The 27533-nt window shown below is 38.8% G+C and overlaps 1 protein-coding gene and 1 long non-coding RNA gene across 3 annotated transcripts in view; one reads left to right on the plus strand and one right to left on the minus strand.

The window, feature by feature from the left end:
• LOC308407889 overlaps positions 1 to 27533 on the minus strand; it is a 48990-nt gene that overhangs the window by 14321 nt on the left and 7136 nt on the right. The gene's annotated exons all lie outside the window — the stretch shown is intronic.
• Positions 697 to 24918, plus strand: LOC308406580 (ankyrin repeat domain-containing protein SOWAHA). The gene is made up of 15 exons (XM_080897661.1): positions 697 to 992; positions 4774 to 4835; positions 7387 to 7611; positions 8276 to 8398; positions 15397 to 15453; positions 15800 to 15901; positions 17445 to 17465; positions 17972 to 18154; positions 18860 to 18871; positions 20656 to 20742; positions 21377 to 21422; positions 21508 to 21515; positions 21995 to 22067; positions 22314 to 22409; positions 24552 to 24918. The coding sequence occupies exons 1-15, from the start codon at positions 860 to 862 to the stop codon at positions 24722 to 24724; spliced, it is 1401 nt and encodes a 466-aa protein (XP_080753787.1). The 5' UTR covers positions 697 to 859; the 3' UTR covers positions 24725 to 24918.

Here is a 27533-nt window from a genome sequence, read left to right on the forward strand (position 1 = left end):
ACAAACAATCTCTTTAAAACGTCTCTTATCCCAGCATTCTTGAACATATCATGGATTTCCAACTTTTTGGACCTTGTGAGCTAGTTAAATGAAACATCCCGGATAGTTTCTACTACTAAACACTCACAAACAACTGAAAAGCATTAAGGGTCCTGAAGCAGACACTTATTGTGAAAGGTCACAATCTATTTTTGAGGATGTGTTATAAGATTGTTACCTTACACTACACATATGAGACTTTAAATCAACATATTGTTGATTCAGTGTACAGATTTGACTGTTTTTTTAAAGCATCGCGATAATTCTTTCTTTCTCTCCAATCTGCACGTCATGGAAATAATCGTTGCAGTCCTCACAGGCAGTCCTGCATGTCGTGCAGATGCAGCAGGGAGTCACTGCTTAAACATATCTGCATCAGTAACGGCACTCTAAAGTTACCATAACAGTGGAAAGGGACTATTTTTGCATTAAATACTTTAACTTTTAAAACGTCTATCCGCCTAAAAACAGTCCCATACACTGGCTTTTCAGCACAGTAATTGTACTAGTCATGAAGTATCTTAGAGCCCAGTATTAGTTATTTCACTCCAACAGTGGGAGCTGAATGTTTCCTTTTCACCGCTGGCACAGAAAACGCGGAGGACGAAAATGAAGACGTGTGTCTTTAAAGGGTTAACGGGGGGAGGAGGCGCAGCAGCGGTCAGCTCGCCTGGGTGGAGTGAACTTTAGATATGTAGTACAACAAATTAGCCAGGAGGAGAGCGGTGTGGCAGAGTGAAAACCCCCTAAAAGACTAGATTACTCGCTTAAGAAAAAACCCATCCTGGCCGGTAAGAGACGCTCCAAACACTGAGCTGAGATGAGTGATGTGAGCGAAGAGTCGCTGCTGGATTATTTCTACTCGGCCGGGGGCGACTCAGGCAGAGTCAAAAATGCAGATATACTGAGGACATTTAAGCCTTTTATTGGGCACAGTGACTTGCAGTTACGTGGTAAGTAACCAGAGGTTGTATCGTGGATTTAACTCCGTGGAAATATTAGGCGGAAAAAAAACCGGGCAGATGAAATGAGATGAGGTCGTGCTGCATCATTAGAGCGGGATGGCAAAATACCAACTGACCTCGTGTTAGTATGACAGTCCTCATAGTAAGACTAACATTTATCTTTTGGTTTGTTTGTGTTTTAAACACGCAACATCCCCTTTGTCTGCTTTAACAAACGGCTTTGGGGTCGTTTTCATTGTTTTCAGTTGGAAAGGAGACATCTGGTTTACATTAAAAAGCCCCTCCAATGAGTTTCAGCAGGAATTGTGTCATTTCCTCCCTCGGGCACGTTTCTAACTCAAACAGAGGACCCGAGCCACCCCATCAACAAAACATGTCACTATGCAGTGTCACAAGAAGGCCCCGTGGCTCCTCCTCAGAAATGAAAACGACCAGTGGTTATAACTAATTATTACTTGGCTTTTATGCACCATTTGAGCCCAGGATCAGTGTATTTGCCATAGAGACTTTTTCTCCTGTTCTTCTCCACCCACCCACCTACTACAGATGCTTATGCAATCATGTCCTGAGTCACTGCTGACACCACGATTCTTCTGTTATTGGGTTTCTGCAGAAAAAAAAAGTGTTTGGGAGTAAAGTTGTGTAACTCTATGTACTCATAGATATGCTTAGCTAAAACAACATTCTAACATTCTGACAAATAACCTCACTTTCATAGAAGATATCGGAACTATAGAGAGAAAGGGTAACATTTTAGCTACAAATTATTTGAAAAAGTTACACCTTTAAGCATTAAAATATACCGTATGCCTTTGGCAGACAGAAGGTTTGCTTTGACTGCCTTATTTGGTCTGGTGATAGCCTATATATAAAGATGGACATAACCAGCATGAAGTCATCCACTGTGTAGTGCAATCGTGTTATGAAGCCTCAAACCCTTTATTATACTTATTTTTTTCCATGTCCTTAAGTGCACTTGCTGCCAGATGAGCCACCTCCTACTGACCATTAAAAATCTGTTTCTGCATTGGCTTCCCTTTGTAGACCCTGTATCCATATCCATGTTTTGTAGACTGTGGGTTATGACTATAATCGGTCCATAATTTAATTGGTATATTTATTGACTGGATGAACTAACTATTTTTATCAGCCATGGGTTACCTTCAACCAATGACATCAATGACCCATAGAGAATGAAGACGTAGTTGGAGCAGTTTTGAAAGGGTTGACTACACTCAGCATAGCTACATAGGTAATTATCAATTGATAATTACCTACGTAAAAACAATTTTACATAGAAGCACATTCATAAGCAGTCACTTTCAAAACCTTACAGGTTTTAAGCTTCGTGTTCGTTGACACGCCCAAAATACCCATAGCTTTGAACTTATTGGCCAGCAGTTCCTTACAATGGCTTGATTAACATGCTGCCATAGACTGTGTGGTAGCACTGGGCAGAGACAGATAATTAACAGTCAACTCTAGCAGAAGGAAAAGAAAATGGAAAGATGGATTTTCATTCTTTTCTTCAGGTTTCTTATTGTTAGAATCATATGGCTGCATTATAGAAGATTTCACTCCCTGTACAGTGGAGTCCTTGGGTCCTGCACAACTCTGTTGCTTGTGAAGCTCGCACACAAGAATTTCACTCACATGTGCTGTACCAATGTACCTGCACATGTGATGTGACAATAAAAGTGATTTGATTTGATTTGGTCATGAAGAGGAAAATTAGCTATAAATAACAATACCACTTTTGTTCAAGACTGTAAACATGTTTATTTCAGCAGTAAATTGTGGCATTTTAACATATGGGTCTCTGGAGAATGGCTTGCTAAAGCGGCCTCTGGAAGATCTCTTGGCAAATATGATTGGCTTAATTATTTTTAGACTGCACACAAAAGTCACAGACAAAAGAAACAGAACTCTATGTAGGTGTGACTAACTGAAATACATACCAGCAGGTATTTAAAGCAGAAGCAACATCTCATACTGTTTTTGTGTATTGTGCAAACAGATAAAGCAAAGATTTAACAGCTCAGGGAGTTATGAACTAAACAATAACAGGCGTCTGTGTCATAGAGTGGCAGCACCCGAACTAAACGTGCACATCAAACTGGTTTGGTGACATAAACACAGTTAAAGGTGTCACTTGAAACCACTTGAAGTTAGTGGTTATATCAGACCACATGAAGCTGCAGCACGGTGTATCAACTTAATAGCACGTTAAGGTTTATGAATACATTTTCTCTTTTCTCTAACAGGAGGATTATTTGTTTTTATTTTATCTTTTCAAAAGCTGTGCAGCACATCTCTTTTGTGTAGGTGTGCCTGCTAAACTAACAGCTGCGAGTAAGAGCACGTCTCACGAAGGCAAACAATGAGCTTGTAATGCTGTATCTAGTCCCTGTTCAGCAGTGATTTTACTTTTGTGACTGCCTGGAAATGCAAACATATTTTAACCTTCTCAAATGATTATCCAGAGTGACCTTGTATTGCAGTTGCCAGCATGCACTGTCCAGATGCTGCATCAGCACTGCAGTTATTGACAGAGGTTTAGAGAGCTGCTTTGATGCTCTGCCATCTGACATCGCTGTCCAATTAGAAAAGTGCTTCCCACACATTTAAAGTCTGTCGTGGCATGCGGTTGCAGCTTTTCCTCGTGTAATTGTGGCGATAGTGTTTTAATCATAATTAAGTCCACATGCATGACTGGATGTAGACCTCTAATGGGGGCGTTTTTGTGCGTTTTTTTTTTAAATCAGACAACAAATCTGGGGCAGCTGGTAAAAGTGTAGCAGTGTTTGAGGGGAGGGGGGTACATGAAAGTGAGTTTGTGCGTGGGTTGCTTGTTTTTTTGCAGACCTCTGGCTAACAAGTAACTAGCACATACACGATATTACCCACTGTGCCATGCAAGGAATTCTTTTGTTTAGGCAGATGTAAGTGGCCACTTCCTTTGGATTTCCTGTTGTTGCGAATGCGAACTTTGCAACTGTCTCCCTACAAATGTTCTTTCCGTCCACATGAGGAAAAGGAAACGCTCCAATTGTCCCGAGCCGCATACTCACATAAACACCTTGGCGTGAATGGAATACCTACGTCTGGAAAGGTTTATGTTTGCGAAGCCGTCCTGGCTGCCTGATGATTAGTGTTAGCTTTTAATCACACTTTCTGCACAAGCCTGATATCTGCTCACTGGTGTAAACAAAGGGCAGGAAGCTTTATCTGATCAGCTCGTCACTTTGTTTGGTTCTCACAGGAAAGATTCACTGTAGGTTTTCAAGTGACTCGAGTTTTTAGCCTAAGGGATAAGTTAAATTCTGTTTACATATTTGGCTGGAGGGGAACGTATTTTCTCTTTCTTTAAACTGAAGATTGTAAAACATCTGCTCTGCCAGTAGTGTTCTCATCCAAACCTCATTTGTCTTGTTACTTCAGATAAAGTAACAGAACCCAACAGCTTTACCGGCAGACTCACAAACAACACATCTAGTATAAACACTAGAAATATATTCAGCTCCGTTATTGTGCTGTTTAATAAATATTATCTATTGTGCATCTTTGGGTATCTTAAGGTCTATGTACGCAAAACACATTCTTCTTATTGTCTTACGTCCAGCATCCACATCACTATAACAGTGTTTTGTGTCCTTTTTTCCATCCTTATTTGACTTTTTGAGTATTGGAAGCACTCATGTTTTAAAAAAAACATTAGAAACTATATTTAGTTTCCTGTTTTTGAACTCAAATATTTTTTCTTTTGCAGCCAAATACCGAGAGGAATTCAAGCTAATCATTGACCGAATCGCTGTGGTGAAGTCTGAGAATGTAAGTAAACTACTCAAATATTTTTACCTTTTCTGGGAAAAGTTATTCTCTCATTGATTTTCCAGTCATACGTCTTACACAGAGGCCATGCTGTGAAAGGCTCAGCGGAACCATCGTGACTGAACAAGGGGTTGTCCAATCTGTTCAATCTTTGTGTTTTGTAGAACCGTTTGTACCCACTGGTTTCCCCCAGGGGACACAGCTGCAGTTTGTGTTTCTAGACACTATTTCCATGAAGCGTTCTCATATGTAGACTAAAAATTCCTGCAAGAATAAACAGAGTAAACTCATCTGAGTTATAGATTTGATGTTTCTTTCTTGAAGAAACAGTTTGAAATGAACAGCACGCTTATCTGTGTGATAAATGTGAGGATACAGAGGGAGGTCTGGAGACTTAGCTCGCTGATCACTCTTTAAAAAGAAACACCTATCAGCAGCTTTAAAGTTCAGTAAATGACAAAATATCAAACCTGTGTAAATGTGCAAAAGAAGACGTTTAAAAACAAATTTTGGTGCTCTAACAGTTTCTTTTGGCAAATGCAGATACAAAATGCTAATCCCTGTAAACCAGCAATGTGTCGTTTTTACATTTATGTTTATCAGATTTAAACAGACTAGATGTAAAAGGTTATTTAATGGCTTACTGTGGAGTTTCATGCCTTTTGATGGAGCACGGTTGTAATTTTTTGTAAAGAAACTAATTTAGTCCTGGGTTTAACTTTGTACTTAAAGCTGCACTAGATCTAATCTAGATGAGCCCTCCTCCTGCAGCTCCCCCAGTCTGTTCTAAACTACACAAATATTTATAGTACAGTACTGACCGGATCTGTTCTGAAAAAACAAAAAACAACAATCCAAAAAACGGTTTGACCAAAATCTTCACAACAGTTAAACTTTATAAATCCTGAAAATTGGAAGAAGTGCTGGCGTGTTACATCCTCTCAGATCACTTGAATCACAGCATGCTAAGAGACAGGCATGTGTCTCATAACTCCTGGTCCTATACATAACAGCCTCTGTGGACCCCCTTCTTTTCTTGATCCATATTTCTCACACGTCTTCTGATATATTTTTTTAAACAAAGAATAAGCCAACAACTGTGCACAACAATGTGTAGTGGTCCTAAAGATAGCCAGTAATCAAATGTTTGTTTATTTATTTAAATTTTTTTTATAATATGTCTATAAATCTATATCATTCAGTCCTCATTTCTCACTGTAGTATAAAATCACTAATTGTTAAATGAGTTTTGCTTTGAGAGGTCAAAAGGTGACCACCTAGGCCACCGTGATTGTAAATAATGTGCATATATATATTTTTTTCATATTTTGGATGGACAGAAACATTATGTGCATATTTTGATAATATCTTTAGAATTTAAAGTAATGAAGGAATGAATGAACTGTAAAGCACAAATTGCAGTACCTTGATAAAGTATTAATAATAATAGTAGGTTGAAATGCAAAGTTAGGTTTATGATTTCCTGTTTGTGCTCCTTTTATGTTAATTAAGTACCCAGCAAATATTTTTTAATTAATTCAGAAGCATTGTCATCGTGACATTTTAAAATCCTGTTTCATCAGCCTGGCTGGTTTCCTCAGGCCTTCTTTACCTCACAGCACAGCTGTTAAAAACAATGGGTCCAACACACGATAAAGGCTAATGCTGCCTTATGTTAGCACTGCTAAGCTTTCTGTTGCTATTGCTAATTGCTATCGATATATGAGTAACTTTTAGTTGCCACTGAACAAGCATATTTTGTGTCAACATCATTTGTTGATGGACTTGTTGCTCTTTCTGAAATTAAGTGCCATGCATTTCATGATGGTAATTTGTGCTGGTGATTTTACCACTACAATGGCCTGCTAAGAAATTATTATGGACTTTTCGTCTAATGATGCCAGCTGTAGATAGATGTGAGAGTACTATTGATTTTCCCATCAGAATCTTGGCATCATATACTTTACTAACCTACATAATATATGATCCAATCTGCAGACTTTACAGTGCTTAGATTCATGTAACCTGGACAAAGTTTTTTTAGTTGATGCTACAAAAAATTCTTTAATATTCCAACAAGATTTATTTAAATAGTAAGGCTGTAGCTAAGGATTGTTGTAAATTAATCTGCTTTAGCAGTAAACGGTGTCTGGGGTTAGTATCTTTAAGTGTTTATCTTCTAGCTGCCTAACTGTCCAAAATCCAATGATTTTCAATACTGACAGAGAACAGCAGCAAATCCTCACACTGAGGAATTAGATTAGATCAGTTAATCAAGCAGCTGAATGATCACCTCAGCTGTAATTCAAAGAAGCTAACTCAGCTTTTGAGGTTTAATAATTGGGTTCAAAGGGCATTAAAGATGTGAGGTCCAGCAAAATGATTAAAGACGTACTGATGAGTGTGATTAGCGCACAAATTACTTTAATGTATCTAATGGTTCTTAGTTAGAAGCTACAGCAAGTGCTTCTAAAATTCACCTGACTGTGTGGTAGTACTGTTTCCTGCTTTATTTAACATGGATGTTGTACCGTTTCAATGTCTTTTACAGGGTGAGAAATATCTTATCCTCAAGAAGAAATACAGGAACTTGGTGCAAGAGCGAGAGGCCAAGCATCTTAGGCCAGATGGAGACCGACAGAGACATCTGAGTCCAGCGAGAACAACAACAACCTCAGTGCAGTGGGAAGTGACAGATGCCCCGACATCTACTCATCATGAGAAGGAGGAACAAGATGTGCCAATGTCATGTGGAGAGGCTGACGCCACAGCAGAGGTGAATTTGAAATCAGCTCACTATTCTTTACTCATTGTGAAAGCCAGAAAAACTGTGGGACAGACAGGGTGTGGTTGAGCTACAACACTGGGTGCTAAAGTGTAAATCGCCAAATTTATTTCTCGCCTCAGTACTCTGTGGCTACTCTTTATGTTAGTGACACACTTTTCTAAACAAGGGCGTTGCTGTTCGAATGCTTCGGGTTTTTTCGCCCCTCTAATCTTAGCAAGTGTCAGCATTTACTGACAGAGCCGCTGTGTGAGAGAATAAAAAGCTGTTTTGTTTTGGCAAATCTAAGAATAAGCAATGTCCAAGGCCTTCTGTCTTTGCATAAAGGGCATCGTTGTTTAATACATACAACCAACTGTCAACAAACATTATACTCCGTAACCTCATAGTCATCATCCAACCATATTGTTCATGCAATAAAATTACATTTATGCTATGCTGCTTTTAGTATTTTCACACATGATTAGTCTGAGCAGGTACTGAAGTAAACATTATCTGCCCACACCAGATGGTGAAGGACGCTAAAAAGCAAGCAAAATGCTAATTCTGGCTGTTAACCAACACTCGACACAGCTGAATGTTTGGCCTGTAAACACTCAGCTCACAAATTAGGATCACACAAAGTTTATCAGACACTATATCTGTGCTCCTGTAGGACCAGCGAAAAGGTGCAGACCCTGTGCACCACTCTCCACGGCCACCTCCTGCCATCCAGATCCATGAAGCCCCAGAGCAAAGCAACGCAGAGGATGAGCTGGACAGAGATTCTGGGTCAAAGGTGACAGTTTGTTTAATAACTTAGAGGCAGTGTTTATTCTGGTATTTCCTGGCACAGAATAGTACCATCGGTGCCTTTCACACACCTGCAAAATGCAAACCCACTCACTAGCAGAGAAGTGTGTGCTGGATGGTCACGTTTCCAGGAAAACTGAGATGCAGTGTAAAAAGAAAGTAAAAATAAATGCCAGAAACTCATTTTAAAAAGCTGGACATGTTTACAAGTCTGCATTTCTTTTAAAAAAAAACACCTTGTATGATCGCTTCAGTTGTAATATCAAAAAGTTGCCCGTTTATGGTTAATATTGAACCTGTGCTATGTAAACAACACATGCAGGAATCCAGCCTGTAAGAGAATTGCTGGCAGTGAAGAATTCAAAATAGAAAATGAAAAGATTCTTTTGTGATCATTTGAATTTTATAACAAGAATTTTAATCCAGGTAGAAACCAGAGTCTTTAATTCTGTGAAAAAGAGTTTAGACTGGCACTAATACTGCTGGAGAGGCTTATGTCTGTGCATTAGTTGTTTTAGACAGTTTTAGGTATCTGGTTAATTGGAAACCCTTTGTATCTGAAGATCTTAAAATAAATGTAACGTCCTTTTGATAAAAGCTGCAGGCCTTTCAGAAGGACATTCACTGCAGGTTCATTCTCAACATTTAGCGTCTTTCACTGTACTTTGTCAGAGGAAGGGAAAGACTTCAGGGGAAATGGGAAACACTGACTCCTTTCACCCACCAGGTGGTGCCAAATAAATTAACTAGATTTGTAACCACATGTTAAATGTGAGAGGGAGGAGGACCAGTCAGGGGAGAATCTGCATTTAAACTAAGCCCTCTTATCATGGTAAGCAGCAACATGTTGAAGATCATTAGACATGGGGATTCATCCCAGGGACTTTCCTCGATGACCTGCACGACACGTAGATGAAATGTGTTGATGTGCGAGTGTGTTAATGTAGGACTTGAAGCAGATTAGGTGTGTTTATTTAAGGTGTCTTGATGCATGCTCAATCATCCAGGTAATCCAGGTAAGGAAATCCTAGAAAGTTGATGCTGGACGCTCCGTCTAGACAAACAGAATGAGCCTTATGGTGTTTATTTATGGTGGTAGCCACTACAACCTTTGATATAAGTACACCTATTAAAGTGTTGACAGTTGTTTCATGTTACAGAGACCATCTGCCAACTGTGATATTTGGTTCTTGGATTAGAAAAGAAAAAGATATTTAGATTATCACAGTTCCCAGAAGTATTTGGGAGGAAACCATCATCACTTTGTTGTCTTATCCACTAAAAGAATTAACAACATGGTGTTGCGCCACAAAGTTGCTGGGTGTAAAGTTGATGTCCAATCTGATTTTCTTCCCACAGACATTGCCCAAATGTCTGTGCTACCTTATAATCTTCTCAGACCTGTCGAAATTTGGCCCGCTTCTCGAGAAGCGCTAAGGCAGGAGTGGCTCCACATCAAGAGGTTTTAGTGTGTCATGTGGTTCTCCATAGGGCAGATCTGCTAAACTCATGTTGGTCACAACGGATTACAACTAGAGCACAACTGAAAAAGGTGATTTATCAGTGCTGGCATGTGCGTTGGAGAGTTAAATAAAAATAAATTGATAAAGTTATTTAGAAATGGTACTTTCCATTAGTTTATTCTTCAGAGAGTGGCGAAAATGTTAGTCACACTATGAATGGTATGGTCATTGTACGACAATGATCCAGACTGACATACCTGTAAACTCATATTCACAAATTGCACTGCAGCCCTGAGCTTTTCTAGATGCCACCTGACTGAGGTATGCAAATGTTGAAGCAGTCACATTTGATATTAGCTTCTCTTTAACCCATCAGATCTCCGGTACAAAATCTGTGAGATGCCAAGTTGCTGGTAATAATGTGTCAATGCACCTCCCTCATCTAAACTTAAAGGAGTATTTTTTAGTAGTGCAAATGTGTGTGAAGACATTCCCTGCTGTGTGGTTCATGTGAGAAAGAACAGCTGTGGAAAATGTTGATTCTCCAGAAATAGTCAAAATTGAATGTGAAACAGCTTACATCTATCAGAACAATTGGCACAAACGTTTGGATAGAAATTAATAAAATATAATTTCTAAAAAGAAATATACATTTTTAGATTTAGACATGAATGTAGTCTTGAAATCATTCTCGATTCTTATGTTCAGCACTGTAAACCTGAACAAATTAGAACTTGTATAGTTGTAAGTCTTTTTAAGTTTATGAACTTAAAAGTTGAAGCTTATCAGAACATTATGAGAACAACAATATTTTGACTACATTTGATATGCATATTCTGACAAAAGTTTTAAAAAAGTCATAATAATTAAATTCAGAAATATTTAGTAAGTAGAACTTAATCAGTGATCAATTTGCTTTGATCAATGGGCCTTGATCAGTAGTTGTTGATCAATGGTCATGAGAATTTGCATATTAATGATGAAGGAACTGACTCACAGCCCATTGTTTCTTTCAATGGTGCTAGGTGCTAGTTTCAGTCAAGTTTTAGTTTTTGTGTAATGTGCTGTTTATAAGATTGGGGAAACCTGCAGTCAGCTGAGACTGAAGAAGTCATTTTGATGAGTGACGAAATGTTTCTCACACCAAAAACGCTACGTCCAGATAAACAGAATCAACCTTTTGGGAACTAGAACTTAAAGTTTTCATTTATGTCTCCCATGTGAATAAGTTGACAAAACTTAAAAGGAAGCACAACAGAGTCACTTTTTAGGTTTACCAAAACTCTGTTTGAACTCCTTTGAAGGTTGGACCTCTGAGTACACATGCATTGGGGGAGGGGGGAAAGTGCAATACAGGAGAACTACTTAGTCAGTTTAAAATTAATTGAACTATGAAGAAGTGATAGTTGTGGCTCTTCTCCATACAGTGCTATTTGTTCAAGTTCCTCCATACTAGTGTAAGAGATACCTGTATGGAGGTATCTTGGAGTATCCAAGAGATGCCCCAAATTTTGCCTGCCAGCATGTATGCTACAGTGAGAACACATTTAGTGGTGTGGCTAGCATATTTAGTTTGTAGAAATATTAGACATTGTTGAAAAAGAAAAAAAACAATAATTCTCACTAGAGCAGGGCGATATGGCCAAAAATATTTATCACGATATATATTTGAAAATTTGCGATAACGATATAACAGACGATATAATTGATGCGAGACAAAATACAACTCCACAACATTACTAGTGCAAAAAGACAACCTTCCATTTATTTTCACTTAAACAAGAAGCTGGTTTTTATGTACATTAAAGCTTTATAAAAATGTAACAGTGCAAATGCAAATTCCTTGCTGAAAGTTTAACCAAAAGGCATTTCCAGTAGAAATGGGCTGACATATCCTGAGCATAACCATGTATAATATCCACTGAAGTTAAAAAGAGGTGCTTTGCAACATTAAACTGCAGTGTGCAGTACGTATTTTTTGGACCATAAGGTGCACGGGATTATATGGCACATTAAGCGAAACAAAGCAGTCAGATAAATCAAACTTTATTAAACTCATTCTTCTTGCTTCCTCCACTTCTGTACCATTGTTTCATTAATGTTGAATTCTCTGGCAGCTGCTCTATTCCCATGTTGTTGCAGTATATTAATGACTAACCTCGTATTGTGGATGGATTATCTCAGTTGTTCTCCTGACTGAAGTTTGGTCCGTTTACAGCATCCTGCCATGCGATTGCATTTGTCTCTAACCATGAAGAACCTTCACGTTCACTTTTATAAGTGGAAAAGTGTTAGTGTTCGTCCTCCAGCTTCACTGTTTATGTTATGCTAACATAGCTGTGTCGCTAGCGATCACGTAGCACATCATTATATACCAGCTAGCCCAACTTCAGTAACCCTACAAACGTCACTGCTGTTTAGTTTCCTGTCTTCATTTATGTTGGAAGTGATAGCAGAGCTGTACGTTTGATTTTTTTCAGAAATCTCTCAGTCAGAACATGCAATATCATGCTTAGGTAACTAGCGAAACTAGCGAGCTAACTTCCTGCTAACTTCTAACTCCGTTAAATGTAATAACTTTTGTTTTCATGGATGCCTGGAAGTTAAACTTTATAGTTACACCTGGTAAAGCAGCAATGCTGATCGTTTTATTAAAGATGAAAGAATTTAGACAGTTTTTAACTCTAAGTGATGCTGCAGTGTTGTTTGACCTGAAGTATACGGAGTTTATGACCCAGATTACTCCCAGATTTAAGAGCATCTTAGTCCGACAAATATGACAATAACAACGGCCACTTGCATGTTCTGCAAAAAAATGTGCTTTGTTGTGTATCTGACGGACAAACACCAAACCAGTTCCACATCACGGAAGTTGCACCATTTTTACAAACCAATTCTGGTTCATCAGTTTCACTCAACAATCGGCCATGTGCGTATGAAAACAAAGGCACTGCGCATGCGCGTTTTACTCCCATTCTATCGCGATATTTCATTTTCCTATCGTTGCCTAACATTATACCGGTATTACCGTGAACGGTATAATATGGCCCAGCCCTAATTCTCACTTTCAAAAGGCTGAGGTTCAGCAACATCTTCCTCTCAAAAAGCTCAGCCATTTCCACATGGTCATATCGCTAAAGGTTAATTTGTCTTTTTTTTTTTTTTTTTTTTAAACAGCTCACATCACTTACCTAACAAATACTCCTGCCCTTTTTTATCAGTTCTGAAATCTTTATGAGCTTCATCCCCTTAAATTTGAAAGACTTTGTCGTAATGTCTGTATACAATAGCAGTTTGTCTCAGCTGCCGTAGCAAACTCAGTCAGCTAAATTAGTGAAGTGGCTAGGTTAGCTTATTAGCTGTTAGCTAGCTGCCACTACAAAGAATAGATTTGCTGACATTTCACTAAAATGCTTTAGAAAAGAGAGAAATCTAAAGAAAATTCAAGTACGTACTGTGATACAAACAATGCTGTTAAAGGTCAACAGTGACTAATACAGAGCCACTTACAGCCAGTGTTCCTTGCTTTTCAATGAGTCTTCCAATCAAACAACTGCAGACAAGTGGATGGACCCCTATACTTGACAGGAAATGACCTCACTAGTGAAGTCTATTTTAGAAAATAAAAATCTAAGTAAAAAGGTCTGTTGACTGTTTTTAAAGCTTGCAGATAAATGCCTCAATAAATTCATTATTTTTAAGTCAAATTGTTTTTGTTTTTTTTACATATTATAAAATTTCTATGAAATATTTAAAGAAAGAAATAAAAGCAAAAAAAAGATAAATATTGTTAAACTTTGTGTATAATGTTAGTGCAACAACCTGTGAGCAACCGATAAAAGGACATTCTAAATCAATCTCAATCAACCCAGCTGATATACCGACTAAACATGTATGTTTGGGATCAAATTAACCCCAGGAGTAAGATGTCTGCCATATAATTTAAATAATTTAGTAAAATTAAATTATATTTAGGTATCTAATATCCAAAATAGTTGAAGTTGATTCAAAATAATAAGTTGAATTAACTCAAATAAAAGAAAGTGTTAGATGAATTAAGCTTTTTTGAGGTACTCGAACTAATGTAAAAATATGTTTACATTACTTAGTTTATTTAAGTACTTTCAACGTTTGGGTTTACAGTGAGATTATAAAAGTTGATGAGTTTTAAAAGCCTTGCAAGCCTGTTCATCCATCCATCCATTCATCTGGCTGGTGTAGTAGCTTTGCCATGATTGGTTCCTCACCCTGTTTTTAAGCGAAAGCCCGGACACTCTTCGAAGGAAGCTCATTTTTTCTGCTTGCATATTATTTGGGTCACTACCCTCAGCTTGTGGCAATAGGTGAGGGTAAGAATGCAGACTGGCTGGTAAATTAGCAGCTTTGCTTTCACACTCCAGCTAATTTTGCTAATCAGTTGGCTTTTTCCTCTTACTCCCATGATGAGGTTAACATTTGTGGAGGCACATTTGTTTTAAGTGAAATATCTTTACTCAACTATGTGAAGATATTTATGTAACAATAACTTCAGGAATTCTTTGAAGAATACTGATATGCTAAGATGGAGAACTAACAATTACCTGCTAAACATCCCACTGTAACCATGTAATAATGGGAAGTTTTAGCTCAAAGCATTTCTGTCTTTAAGTACATCCTCAGTGTCTGTTGACTCAGTGGCCTGTTTAACTGTGGCACTTCAATAAATATTTAGATTTTGGACAAATGGTCACTTTTAGGACCGCTTGAGAATAATTTTAAAGGCGAGGTGAAAATTCAAACAAAAACCATCATTTTGACAGTGAAAATAATGCTTATACGCCTTAAAATAGTGCTGAAATGGTCTTTGCTAAAATTGAGATTCTTTCATCCTCTTCTGTCTTTCCCTTGAATACATACCCAACAATGGTATTTTGTTTTCTCTGTCTGTTATTACTGGTCGCCAGCAAAAATAGCTAAAAACGCATGTGTGCCAGAGTGGAGTAGGCTGGATAAATATCATCCCTCCACTTTTCGTGTTTGGCAGAGTGACATGTGCAGTTTGTGCCACAGACATGAAAGGGCCGAGTGTTCTAACATGATGTCTCTGTGTGAGCTGAGAACAATTTGCAATTCTCTCACACATAAATCAACCACTATGACACTTTTATACACCGCTTTCATTATTTAAGAAGTTCTCTTCTTGACCTCTTTACACTAATATGGTGACAAAAACATATGGCCTGACTGCAGGCGAGTTGTTTTTTGGGTTAATTGTTAATTGGATTGTTATTCATTACCCCTTATGTGTGAATGCGTCACCTCTGTCTCGCTGTCTCATTACCTATCTATCTGTCTCACACCCTTTGGTCACATCTCGCCGGCTGGAAAACATCACAGCAGTGTGACCAGTGTGTGAAAAAGTGTGTGTCCTGTGATCTCAAATCATGTTGTGGGAGTGTTATGACTGAAACAGTAGTTAACTTTTATCAGAGCTCAGCTTTTTGTCACCTCTGAGTAACACTCTTCTGACTTTGTGTTTCAGTCTGAGTCGGAGCAAGACGAGGAGGGTACAGGCAGTGTGGGCTCTGCTTCTGTCGCTGTAAGTGCTTCTAGCTCTTTTTTCTATTGCTTTATTATTGATGAAGAGATATAAGTGAACCATTTCAGGAGTAGAGCCGCTGAAGTTTCCTTTTTGTCTCATTAACATGTGTCAATCATGGATTTGGCCTTGTAAATACACATTCACTCTCCCTGTGGTTTCACTAAACAAACAGCAGACGTTAAAATCCAAACCGTTGAAACCAGCTTCATCATGGGCGTCTCCCACAATGTGTCAGCTGGCTGTGACTAGTAGCATGTAGGAAATGGATTAGAGGTTTGTGGCCTCAGCACTATCAAAAGAGCCCATAACAGGATGTGTGTGTTTGTGTGTGTGTGTGTCCTAGCTGGATCCTTTAGAGAAGGAGTGGATCTATTCTGCTGCCGGTGCTCGAGTCCCTGACCTCTCTCAGCTGCTCAGACAGGACCGCGCACTGGCAAACAAGAAGGTAGTGCTGCCCTCTGCCTCAGTGCTTAAAGGATAAATCCAGTTTAGTACAAATTGGACATTTTACTATTATCACTGGATTTGATGGGGCAAAAAACACAAACAGCCAAACAATCAGAAAGTTTCACTTTAAACACATAACTCCTTTTCCAGACTTATTTAGAAAAGGAAAAAATGGTAAAACTATTATTGAAAACTGTTTTGGAATTGGGTAACGCTGGCGAAGGACAGATATAATATAACAAAGTGGGCACAAGGTAAATTTTAATGAGGCCTCGCTAGACTGTCAACTTGTTAAGAAGGTATTCCATGAAGAAACCCATGAAAAAAAGGTCTCTGATAAGTTAAGAATACTTCTTACAATCAAAAGTATAAACAAAGATACGAATGTTAATTAACCTGCTAAATTACGACAGGTGAAGTAATAAAATGTATCTTCTCACAATGCAACATGGAAAGAAGATCAGTTTTACATGGAAATCTTGGAATATGGTGGTAATTGCCAAACAACTAACCATTGATACAAACCAAGTGCACCACGAAGGTATGATGCATCCCATCACACCCTAAAAACGTGACAGATTATGGTAGAAATTCTGTATTATGTAATCTTTTACATATATATTTAGTGTCGACATTTGTCAAAAAGGGTACAAGAGATGTAATAAACTTAAATGATTTGTTCTTACTGAAGCAGATAACACCGATTACTCATTATTAAACTATAATTAAAATAAATATTAGGCTTAGCGGTGGGTCAGTGAACACCCGTTGATCTGAAAAAATTTATATTTCATTACAGTTTTGCTGAGGTTGCTGGCTGTTGCTAGGTAAAATCAGTTGCAAAGAGGTATGCGGTGCTGCAAAGTTGTGCTTTTGAAAAAGTGCAGCAGGGCAGAATTTCTACTCTGAAGGGACAATTCAGTTGGTAGTTGTTGGGCTTATGCAAAGAAGACAGACTTTAGTGGTACTTAAAGAGTCTCCTGACATAGCAACACAATCCACACCCTGACGACCTGATTCATGTTCCAACTAACGGTTGGTCATCACAGTGCAAGAGCTTTAGAGGAAATTTGTCTCCCCTTTGGTACTTACACAGTAACTTGTAACTTACTTTACACAGTCTATTTATTTATTTATTATGTTTACTGAAACAATTAGTCACACAGCATTAATACAGACAACAGCATCAGGGGTTTTTAAAAAGCTATTCTTGGTCTCGTCTTTTTAATCTTCACAGTCCACACCTGCTGGAAAATTACAGCAGTGAGCAAAAGGGGCTTTAAAACGCTGCTGGTTCTGTAGTTCCAGGAAGTACTTGAGTAAGGATAAAATCTGATTGCTTCCTTGCTTGTGTTTCTGTCCATGTCAGAATTCAATGGTTATTCTAGTATTAAAGACATAAATAAATGATGACTGAAAAAAAGATGAGTAAACAAAAAGAAAACATATCTAACCGTTTCAAATGGCTGGAATAATAATTAATATTTGTTTTCACTAATACTTGTGTTCTTGTTCTATTTTTGGTGGGGTGGTGATACCAGGATTTCACTTCAGTGAGTATTTGATACCCTATACGTAGCATGTTGCAGTATTATATCTACTTTGTGTTCATTGTTGTTTATCGTTCAATGACTATTTCTGACCTGTTGCTTCTCGCGTTCTCTTTTTGACACACGATGGCCCCTGGCTGTGACCGTGCCCACCTTTTCCAGGGTGTAAGTTTCACACATCATACTTCCATCTGCATCCTGTAGAAATTCGAAGTTCATTTCCAATGCCCTTTGGGAAAATTCTCAATGCATCTGCAATGACTTGTACTCAGATTTGTCTTTCGCTTTCGTAACGTTTACAAGCTCATCCTGCTGCAATTTTTTCCCCTTAATAGTATTCTGAGAACTCTGTGTTAAAACATCCAGATCACGCATTTCAAAGGTCCACTATCAAAAGGATTATGAAAGATAGCTTTTTAGCTCCTGTGCCCCCCTGACAACCCAAATCCTTTTATTTGTCTCCCTGTGCGCTTAAGAGATTTTGAGCTCCTGTTTGTTGTCCCTCCCCTGTGTCACAGTTCTCACACCGTCCTGTGGCCATGGCAGACCACCTTCTAAGAGTAGCCTTAAGCCTTTGCCATCTCTACCCGGACAAGATAGCACGGCCGCCATTGAAGTTTAGGGAGATGGGGAGGGAGGGGGGGATTAAGGAGAGTCTTAATGCCCCACAAAGAGTTCACCCACTTAAAGATAATCTGAAAGTAATAGAGGAGGCTGGGATTAATTGTAGAACAATGCTGGTTGTGTCCCTGGGAAGGTGCTAATTCCCCCTCAGGCCTCTTTGATGTTCCTCTTTAGCCTTCAGCCTTTCCCTGCTCTGCAGTGGTAGAAGCATTTCCAGAGATAATGCACAGTGATACCGACAATCAAAAAGTCACACGACTGCTGGCGTTTTTAACACTGGGAATTATTATATTTGATCTTTTGCTGGCTTGATTTTACTTAACAGAGGTTTAGCCGAGTGTACCACATAGCAAGCTGCAAATCACACGTTTGAGCAGCACTGAAGGGATTACCCTTCAGTGTTGGGAGGACTTAAGTGTTTCCTGTTCTGACAAAATGTTTGTGAGGATAAGGTGGATTTATAGATATGCTCTTCAAACAGTGACCTAAAAGTGAAGGCTTAACACAGGTCATCTCACCTGAATGCAGCACTTCTCACCCCAGAGTCTAATGGCCTTTCTCTCTTCCTGTTCTCCTCATTACGTGGGCCTCCGTTTCTGCCGTGATGGACTTCCCCTGCCACACAGTTTGTAAGTACATCATTAGCCCATCACTCCTCTCTATCTTCCTCCACATCCAGGGAAGTGTCAGGCACACAAGGCCTTTGTGTCCCCTGTCGATGTCCTCTTTAGCCACCACTTCCCTCACTGGAGAGCACGTGGTGGGGACAGAGCCATCCCTGAGTGAGCAGACAGGTGGGGGGTTACCTCAGTGTGCAGGAACAGAAACGAGAGGTGCAGGAGGGAAAGACGCAGCATCCTGTTCAGCCTCGTCCATCACTCCTGCCCACTGAGAAACCCGCTGAGCCGCCTGTCAAAGAGCCCCTTGGCCAATCTGTCTTAAGCTGTGACAGGGGACAGACAAAAGAGATGGAGATACTCCAGCCAGACAGCATCTATCACAATCTGTCTCGCAGACGAGCGACGCTGAGAGATGGAGCTACATATGGCTTCCTCTTTGCCTTCAGTGGATAAGATAGATTTTTCTGTTGCCAGCTGTTGAACCAACTTGTTTTGCTATGAGCATTAGGAGTTCTGGACAAAATTTTAAGCACTGGTAGTGTCAGTTTCTCTTGATATTTAAGTCACAGGTTGACCATCCAATCCTCTGAGAAACTTTATCTGGTCCCAACATTTCTAAACATCTACTACATTAAAAAAAGGTGTTGACAGCATTAATAAGACCGTTTTTTACTAGTCTCGTGGGTACAGAAGATTCTGTTTCCCATACAGATTGGTGGAAATGACACAAGTTACACAATACGCATATTAATGCTGACAAATTTGACTGATATAAAATTTTTGAAATATTTAGTGTGAAAATGAACATAATATGAGGATTTATTACTAATGGGGTATGACAGAAAAAAGGACAAAATGCTAATATATCCACTTAATTTGTCCAAAAGATTGAATTTTTATACATATTACACATAAAGGTATATATATTATACACATTTTTAAACAGCTGCAAGTTTTTTTAAAGATCTGAGGCATTCAAAGACTGTCAAGTATTTATTTTAAAGAAAACAGAGATATTTAGCTTTGTAACGGAAGTGTACTGGTAGTTGTAATGGTAATTTATATAATGCAGTGTGCTTCTAATTTGAGAGAAAGAAAAAAATCATTGCTGATTTTTCACAGCCACACGTTTTTATCAAATAACGTCAGTATTTTTTATGTTATGTTGTAGCAGTGAATAGTAGTAGTGAGATCGTTCGACCAGTTAAACTCATAAAATCATCACGATAAAAGAGTTTTTTTCATTTTATTTGATCCCCTGTGAAGCTGTTCAGTTAACCGAAGTAAAGAGGTTACAGGGTTTTCATCTGTCCGCAGTTAACATGTAATTCTGAAATGGTTACTGTTTGATTTGCTCTGTTAAGGGTCAAACTGCTGAAGGGATGGATGTGGTTACTTAGCTGACATCTGCACCTACGCTGCTTTCACCTGTTGATAGCCCATAATTATGCAGCTTAAAGTGTAGGAAAAACAGAGGAGATCACAGTTCTAGTCAGACAGGTGGATATGATTTGCATGTGCTGCGTGTACACATGCGTATTATTTTCACACCTATGAACATATTTTTGCTTGAGGACCTCTCCGTGTATCTCTCAGACTTCTATCATGGGAGCTCTTGTTTTCCTCCTTGACGTGTGCTGACAGTAGTGCGGTGATGTCTGGGTGGGTCTCCCCTCTGCGGGTCACACTAACATCATCAATCTTCCCCCTGGTGACAGGCGGCTGGGCCCCCCAACTGTGGGCACAGGGCTGTGTTGTTTTGTAATTAGGCTTCGTTAGATGGCAGGAAACCATCCCTCCATCTTACCATCTCTCCACAGCCCTCCCCCGTGCACAGCTGGCCCTCTGAACTCAGATAGCCAATAAGAAGCCCAGCTCACTGTGGACCACTTGTAATAATGCCAAATATTATCTGATCATATTTTTAGGACTAACAAATGTTTCCCTATTCCAAACAGACAGCTCTGCACTGGGCTGCCAAACATGGCAATGAGGAAATGGCCACACTCGTGGTTAATGCCGGTGGCGATGTCAACATTAAATCAGTGAGTGCATTTTTTTTCCCCTTAACTTTAGACAATAAGTTTAAAAGGGCACTCTTAATGATTTCATGCTTCACATTATGTATTTAAGTTCTAAAAAATGTATCCAAATAAAAAGAATCCCTACATATTCTAACATTCACTTCCCAGTATCCATGTCTTATACTATCCACTAATGTAGAAGTCCTATTTATATTTAACATTATCCAAGTCACAGTTGGAGCACTCGTATGCACAGAAAAGCATGAAACCCTGTCATTTGATTCATCGGTCCAAAACATTTAAGTACTATATTAGTATATACATACTTCTTTGATGATAATGTAAAAGGTAGAAGACGTATTATGGGAGACTAATGCAGATCTACAAGTATAAATGCAAGCAACAATATTGCCCAGAGAACTATAAATTGCACTTTAATGAATGGCTGTTTGGCTAGTTTAGCCTGAATGCTTAAAAGTTCAGGCTCTAGGCTTACCACCAGAGACAAAGAATAAATTACAGCTGTTTTTATAAGCAGTGTCTCCATCGTGGGTGAACTGAAACCACAGCAGTGCCCTTGTAAATTTTATTTCAGTTATGCTTTAGTGTAAAATCGCAGTCATTGTTTTCTTCATGGCGTTCTTCTTTCTTGCAGCACGTGAGTAACCAGGCTTTTCCCGGGCACGGATGGGTAATGTACAGTAAATGATTTGTCTTGAAAGAACAACCGCCTCGCTGCTGGCCTCTTCTGCTGTGATGTAATGCTCCTAAAAGATCTCTGTGAAGATCCAGCTGTACAAATGTATTACAGGAGCACGTGTTGCGGGGCTGCTGCGGGTCTACTCCGCTAATAAATCATGTCATGTCATTTTAATTGTTTCCCAAAACAGTGCGTCAATGTGCCAGCATGCACAACTCTACAACTATGCAATTTTCAGAGAATTACATGCAATTATGTTTTTATCATTATCTGGTGTTTCCATAACCTTTGCTAATTTGTATATTCTTTTCCATGCTGTTTTCATTGGCTGTCCTTGGGCCTGGGAAACTCTAGGGGGTAGGTACTTTCAGCAACCTTCCAGCACTTTGCCAAAGTTATTCCCCTCAACTCCACACAAAGTCAAAATGTAAACTCGAAACTCTTTTTATGTGTCGGTTGAGTGACTGTTTTTGGCGTGTTTGCATACCAAGCGGCCTCACCAAGAAATTACCTTCAGAATACACATGTACTTGCATGTTTTCATTTTGTTTTACACTTATTTTTGCTCTGCAGGGATACACACCTTTACACATCGCAGCGTTACATGGACATCGGCACATTCTTGACCTGCTCGTAGGGACATACGGTAAAAAGTGGTTTTGTTTAACCTACTGGTGCCACAAAAAATGCTTTGCAAGTTTTCGCCACTGAAAAAGAATCTTGCAAGTAATTTAAAGAGTAACAGCTGGTTACCTCATGTAGGTAGATTTGTTTACCTTTAGATTATGTGTCATTCCTTAAAGCTTTTGGTGTAAGATGTCAGTGAAGTATCTGCTTAGGCTTATCTGCTGCTTAGTCTCTGCTTTCAGTCATTTATTTTTTGTCTTACCAGGGGCTAAAGAAAACTTGCGGGACTACAGTGGTCATCTTGCCTGCCATTATCTTAACATCAAAGAAGCAGAAGGTCCAGATGAAGACTGTGAGCTACGTGAGTGAATGATTCTTCTAGTTTTGCTGCTAAAACTATTTGATGACCTTCCCTGCTGTGGTTTTGTATTTTGTTTAAATTCTTTATTTGGAATTAGCTCCTTTGAAAATAGGATTAATACACTTCAGGCTCATCCACACAAATGTGCATGGGGTGAAAAAGATATAGGGGAATATGTGCGTTATTCTCAGTCTTATGTTTTTCTTTTCAGACACTGGTGATCAAGTAAAACGGAACAATACAAACAGTGTAACGCATGAGAATTAAATCCCCCGTCCACTCGGTGCTATTTTGCCAACTGTGTCATCTAACTTCAACATTTTAATATAAAATCAACAATATCAGCTGCACAAAATAGAATCAATAATAATAAATAGATATTCAGCTTCATTACATTCCTACATATCAGACTTGCCTGAGATATGTAGTCTGCTTAGATGTTTTCTGCTTTGTGCAGAGCAACAACTGCAGTGCGTCGGCCCTCTAATACCCACATCTGTAAACAGGGAATGCCAGTCAGGTTGGGGTTGATCGTTTCACACAGCAGTGTGTGTCTGTATCAGCCCATCACAGCAGCTTTACCATTACAAACAGTGATCATAATTTCTTCAGAGACACCCTGCATAGCAAGAGTTTGCCGCTGCAGGATGCTGCAGGATGCATGTTAAAAATCAAGGTGGGGGATGAATTCTTTAAAATATCCTTTTAAAGAAACTTTCCTGTTCACAATAGGAGTGTTTCAAAAAAATATCTACATCCAGAAGAAAACACAAAAAGCAACAGGTGGTGATATAACTCTAGAAGTATAGAAGTGTCGGCCAATCAGCAGCCTAGGAGGGATAGTTATTAGACAAACAAACACGGCACATGGCAGTACAAAGGAAAATCTGAAAATACAGCCGTATATGCTGACGTCCATGTTCTTTTCTTACAGCAATACACACTGAACGCATGAAGTAAAACAAATTAGTTCACACATTTGACACTTAACTCCTCGTCCACACATAAGCAGTTTTTTAAACATTTGGTTTTGAAAAGGAATCCTTGGTTTATCACAAGTCACTGGGACTGTGTTTGATTTAAGCAGCTCTAACCACACTTTAAGTTGAAATAAATAAATAAATAATAAATAAGTAAAAATATTTTTTTAGGAATAGCTCAACATTTTGGAAAACATAGAAATTATGTAAGCCTGCCTATCTAAATACTTGCATATCACTTTTCTTTAATAATATTTATATATTTTTACTATATTCGAATTTATTCTACTAACTGTAGTAACACAACCGGTTTCATTTCTTTTAAATAACAATTGATGTAACTGCATATTTATGGACACTGACACTAATAGAAACTATGAATCCCCTGTCACTCCTCTGTGACATTCAGTAACCCCATCCTGAGTCATTTTCCTTTTGCCAAAAGGAAAAACAACACTTGCTCCTCATCCAGGCTTGTAGTGCAGCTACACTGAAGACAGTATTCAATACAGAGGAAGTGATCAGGTTTTATTGATTAGTAAATCTGTGATGTTTTGGACTCAAAAACGTACCTAACCGTCTAACCCCCTGCAAGCAATGTGCACTGAAGGATGAAGGATTAAATAAGGAATTTCTGGACAGCGGAACTTAAACTTGGACCCAAATTCAAATTTGAAAAGGCTGTTGGAAGACATCCATAGAAATATGCAGATTTACTTTATCCGCTTCTGTTTTTGAACAGAGGAATGTCACTCTGTCTGCACACCAACTGTGAAGTAGACAGTTACTGTAGTTTTGCATAACTATCTGGTGTAGGAGGGAACAGCAGTGTTCTGTGTTTATGATAAGCTAAGCTACACCACATTGGTGTTTATTTCCTGATCTAAACTCGACAAGACAGAGGAGAGGACTGTTTTCCCAAATGTTGAAGTTTTTTTTTATGCCATGTCCCGTCCTGAAACACCTCTCTACAGTTTGTGCCCATTAATGGCAATAAAAAAAAAGGATTTGATTGACTCAGAAATCATCAAACCTTGGTTTCACTACAAAGTTTCACCTGCATTGTTACTATGTATCAGCTACTATTAGTGTAACATCGGACACTGTATAGAACACTGTGGTTCTTTCACTCATTAATGAATTTTGTTTCTTATGCTTTCAGAGTTTCAAGTAACTCAGGCCAGGGAGCGGAACAAGAACAGGAAGTTGGCATCGTTGTTTCACTCCAAGAAGAAGTGGGGGTCAGCAGAGGAGCTGGCTCCGATAGAGGAGGAGAGGACAGCGTCACATCAGCTCGCACTTCCTGCTTTTAGACCCAGAAAATTCTCCCGCTGAGGGAAAACAAACTCCAGGGTCAACCCTGTTCTGACGCTGTTCCCACACTCACTCTGTCACTCACTTTGCCCTTTCAGGCATTCATATTTACACACATGTACCAAGTATTAATGTGTATATTTATTATATGTACACACACACACACACACACACACACACACACACACACACACACACACACACACACACACACACACACACACACACACACACACACAGGATTCACACCTGTGCTTACAGATCCAATCAAATGTTTGCCACCTAAACAAAATTAGAGAAACCAGGTATACTTGTTCATGCATATAATCCATATTTTTCCTCACAGCTTGTTTAAATATTTTTTTGAATTTTTAATTTTGTTGATCAATGTTCTTCAGTGTTACTTAAAGTGACACATGCCTTACAAGTTTTCCTTAAGCTGATGGTCAAGCTAGTGATTTTCTCTATTTTTCTTGTTTTATTGTTTACAAATTCAATGAAAAGACCAAAAATGATAACGTCTTAGTCTCCCTCTCTATACTTGTTCAGCCTTTCAGTGGTTTTCAGATCTCTAACTTTTAAAAAATTGCTCAAGAATGCACATTTTTAAGAGTGACCACCGAATCAAAACTTTGTATTATTGGAGAGTATTTTTAGTCGTACATCGGCTGGCTTAGTAAGAATTTAGGGATTAAAATAAACTACAGTTTTAACGATAAATAATACACCACACTGATCTGTAGTTGGTAGGTTTTTAAGCAACGGCTGAGCATTCTGGCACAGAAAAAAAAAGTCTGACTTTAAGTTGAGCGATAATACTTCTCATTTCCATATATACAAATAAAAGTTACCAGACTTGGCCCTTAAAAGGATCATTTAATGTCTTTTGTATGTTTCGGTCCTTTAAATGCACCATAACTTAAGCTGAACATTGCAGTTAAACTGATTTCCTTCAGTCCTTGACAGCAGCTAACGTTAATTATGTGGTAAAAGTATTATTTAAAACTTAACACTCTTAAGGGAATGTACAGAACAGTGCCTCACTGCAAATATAATTCACAAAAACACTAAATTTAGCATTTAACCATTTCATTTCACTCTGCTTCTTTAAAAAAAACTTTGCTCATTGCCCTCCTTTCAACAAAAATAAAATACTAAACCTTCCCTCTTTTTCTCGCGCTCCTCCTCCTCCACCTGCTCACACTCAAATACAGAGTCTATAACACGACTTTATAAATGAGCAGCTGGAAAATTCACCCAGTAATGAGATAATGCAATCAAAACAAGGATAAATATTTGTTGTGTCTAAGCTGTCTAAAGCAGGTTTCTTACAAATGACTTTTCAGACAGCACTGAAGATTAGTTTCTTGAGTAAATGAATAAGCATTTGCCTGTTTGCATAATATTTGGCAGCTGTGCTTCTAATTTGTAGTAACTGGGCTAAACATACAAAACTATTATTTTTTTCTTTTTAGATCTTGAGATTTAGTGCAAAGCAGTATTAGCATTTTTGCAAGCCTATATCTCTGCTGTGCCCCTGCTGGTTACTCTCAGGTTAGAATAACTGTGTATCTGACGTGAGGCAGTTTTTCTTAGTTTGGTGGTAAAATAACTCTGAGCACAGATGAAGTGACTCTGTTACTCGATGAAGGATTGTTAGGGAAACAAAAAGTGGTGTTTGCTGATTGTACTTGATTTGCTCACCAGCTGTTTATCAAAATGCCTGGTAACTTTTTTTTTAAATGCGTTGTTACATTGTGTTCTAAAGATTTTGCCAGCTGCTTTTAATGCTTTAAAAGTGACATATTCATTACTTTTATGTTGTTGGCAAAGATTCTCATTTTGTGTCATTTATTTTTAATCTAATTCTAGCCTCAGTTACATTTTTGCACATTATTTATATAATGAAGATATTTTGTAATTAAACTGCCTTTTATATGAAGGTGCGTGTCTTTGAATTTTCTTCCATCAACATTGTTGAGCGTCTACTTATTTGCGACATTGAAATCGACTTGGCCGTTCACACCGCGGCTTCCCTGGCTTGTAATATTGCTTTGTTTTCTCTTTCTATACAATAACCCCGGTTTTTCTTTAAGCTGCCTTTGATCTTACTTCAACTTACATGACTTGGTGGGCTACAGATGGAGTAAATATGGGCCCTGCTAACTCGCCATACGGCTTTAGACCTTAATACCTGATTAGCTGAAAAGGGCAGCACTTGCTTTTGGTTCTTGGATATCAGACAACACAGAGGGGAACAGAGGCAAGTGTTTTTGTGCTTCATTTTTGAAGCGGGGATGTTGCGGGGGGGATAAGAGGGAGTTTCTGTAATAGATACTTATCTTACTGCCCTCAAGCCCCTCAAACAAAGTCCCCCTCTGAAGAGATTATAACCCAGGGAGGGCACATTAACTTTAATCCGATGCTTTGAGGCCTCGCACCCCCATACCTCCCTCTGCCCCACTTATTTCAACCCTCCTGTTGTCGGGGGGCTACCTTGTATCTGGTGCATGTATGAGTAAGGCCTGTGGCTACACACGAGGGTTGTGTTTGTGCGCATGTATGTGTGTGAGTCAGGGGGTGGAGCGACTGTTTCAATAGCACGCTGACTCTAATGAAAAGCATTGAGGGGTGCATACTGCTGTGTAACTGATTCCTCTCTCTGAAGAGATTAGGCGCTACATTGTTGGTTCGGTTGCTCATTTCCATGAGAGCGCAGCCTCCCACCAGCGGCTGCTTGGCTTTGTTATTTTGAGTTGAAAAACACAGAGCCCAATGTCTTTGGCTTCCTTGTTACCATTGTTTCACAAATAGGCCAAAATGTAGATGT

The sequence above is a fragment of the Rhamphochromis sp. 'chilingali' genome, assembly GCF_963969265.1.
Source record: "Rhamphochromis sp. 'chilingali' genome assembly, chromosome: 12".
Lineage (NCBI taxonomy): Eukaryota > Metazoa > Chordata > Actinopteri > Cichliformes > Cichlidae > Rhamphochromis > Rhamphochromis sp. 'chilingali'.

Coding starts and splice junctions, on each gene's coding strand:
- LOC308406580 (XM_080897661.1), top strand. CDS start 860: ATGAGTGATGTGAGCGAAGAGTCGCTGCTGGATTATTTCTACTCGGCC. Junction 7,612..8,275: donor AGGCTGACGCCACAGCAGAG/GTGAATTTGAAA, acceptor GTGCTCCTGTAG/GACCAGCGAAAAGGTGCAGA. Junction 15,902..17,444: donor GCGCACTGGCAAACAAGAAG/GTAGTGCTGCCC, acceptor TGGTGATACCAG/GATTTCACTTCAGTGAGTAT.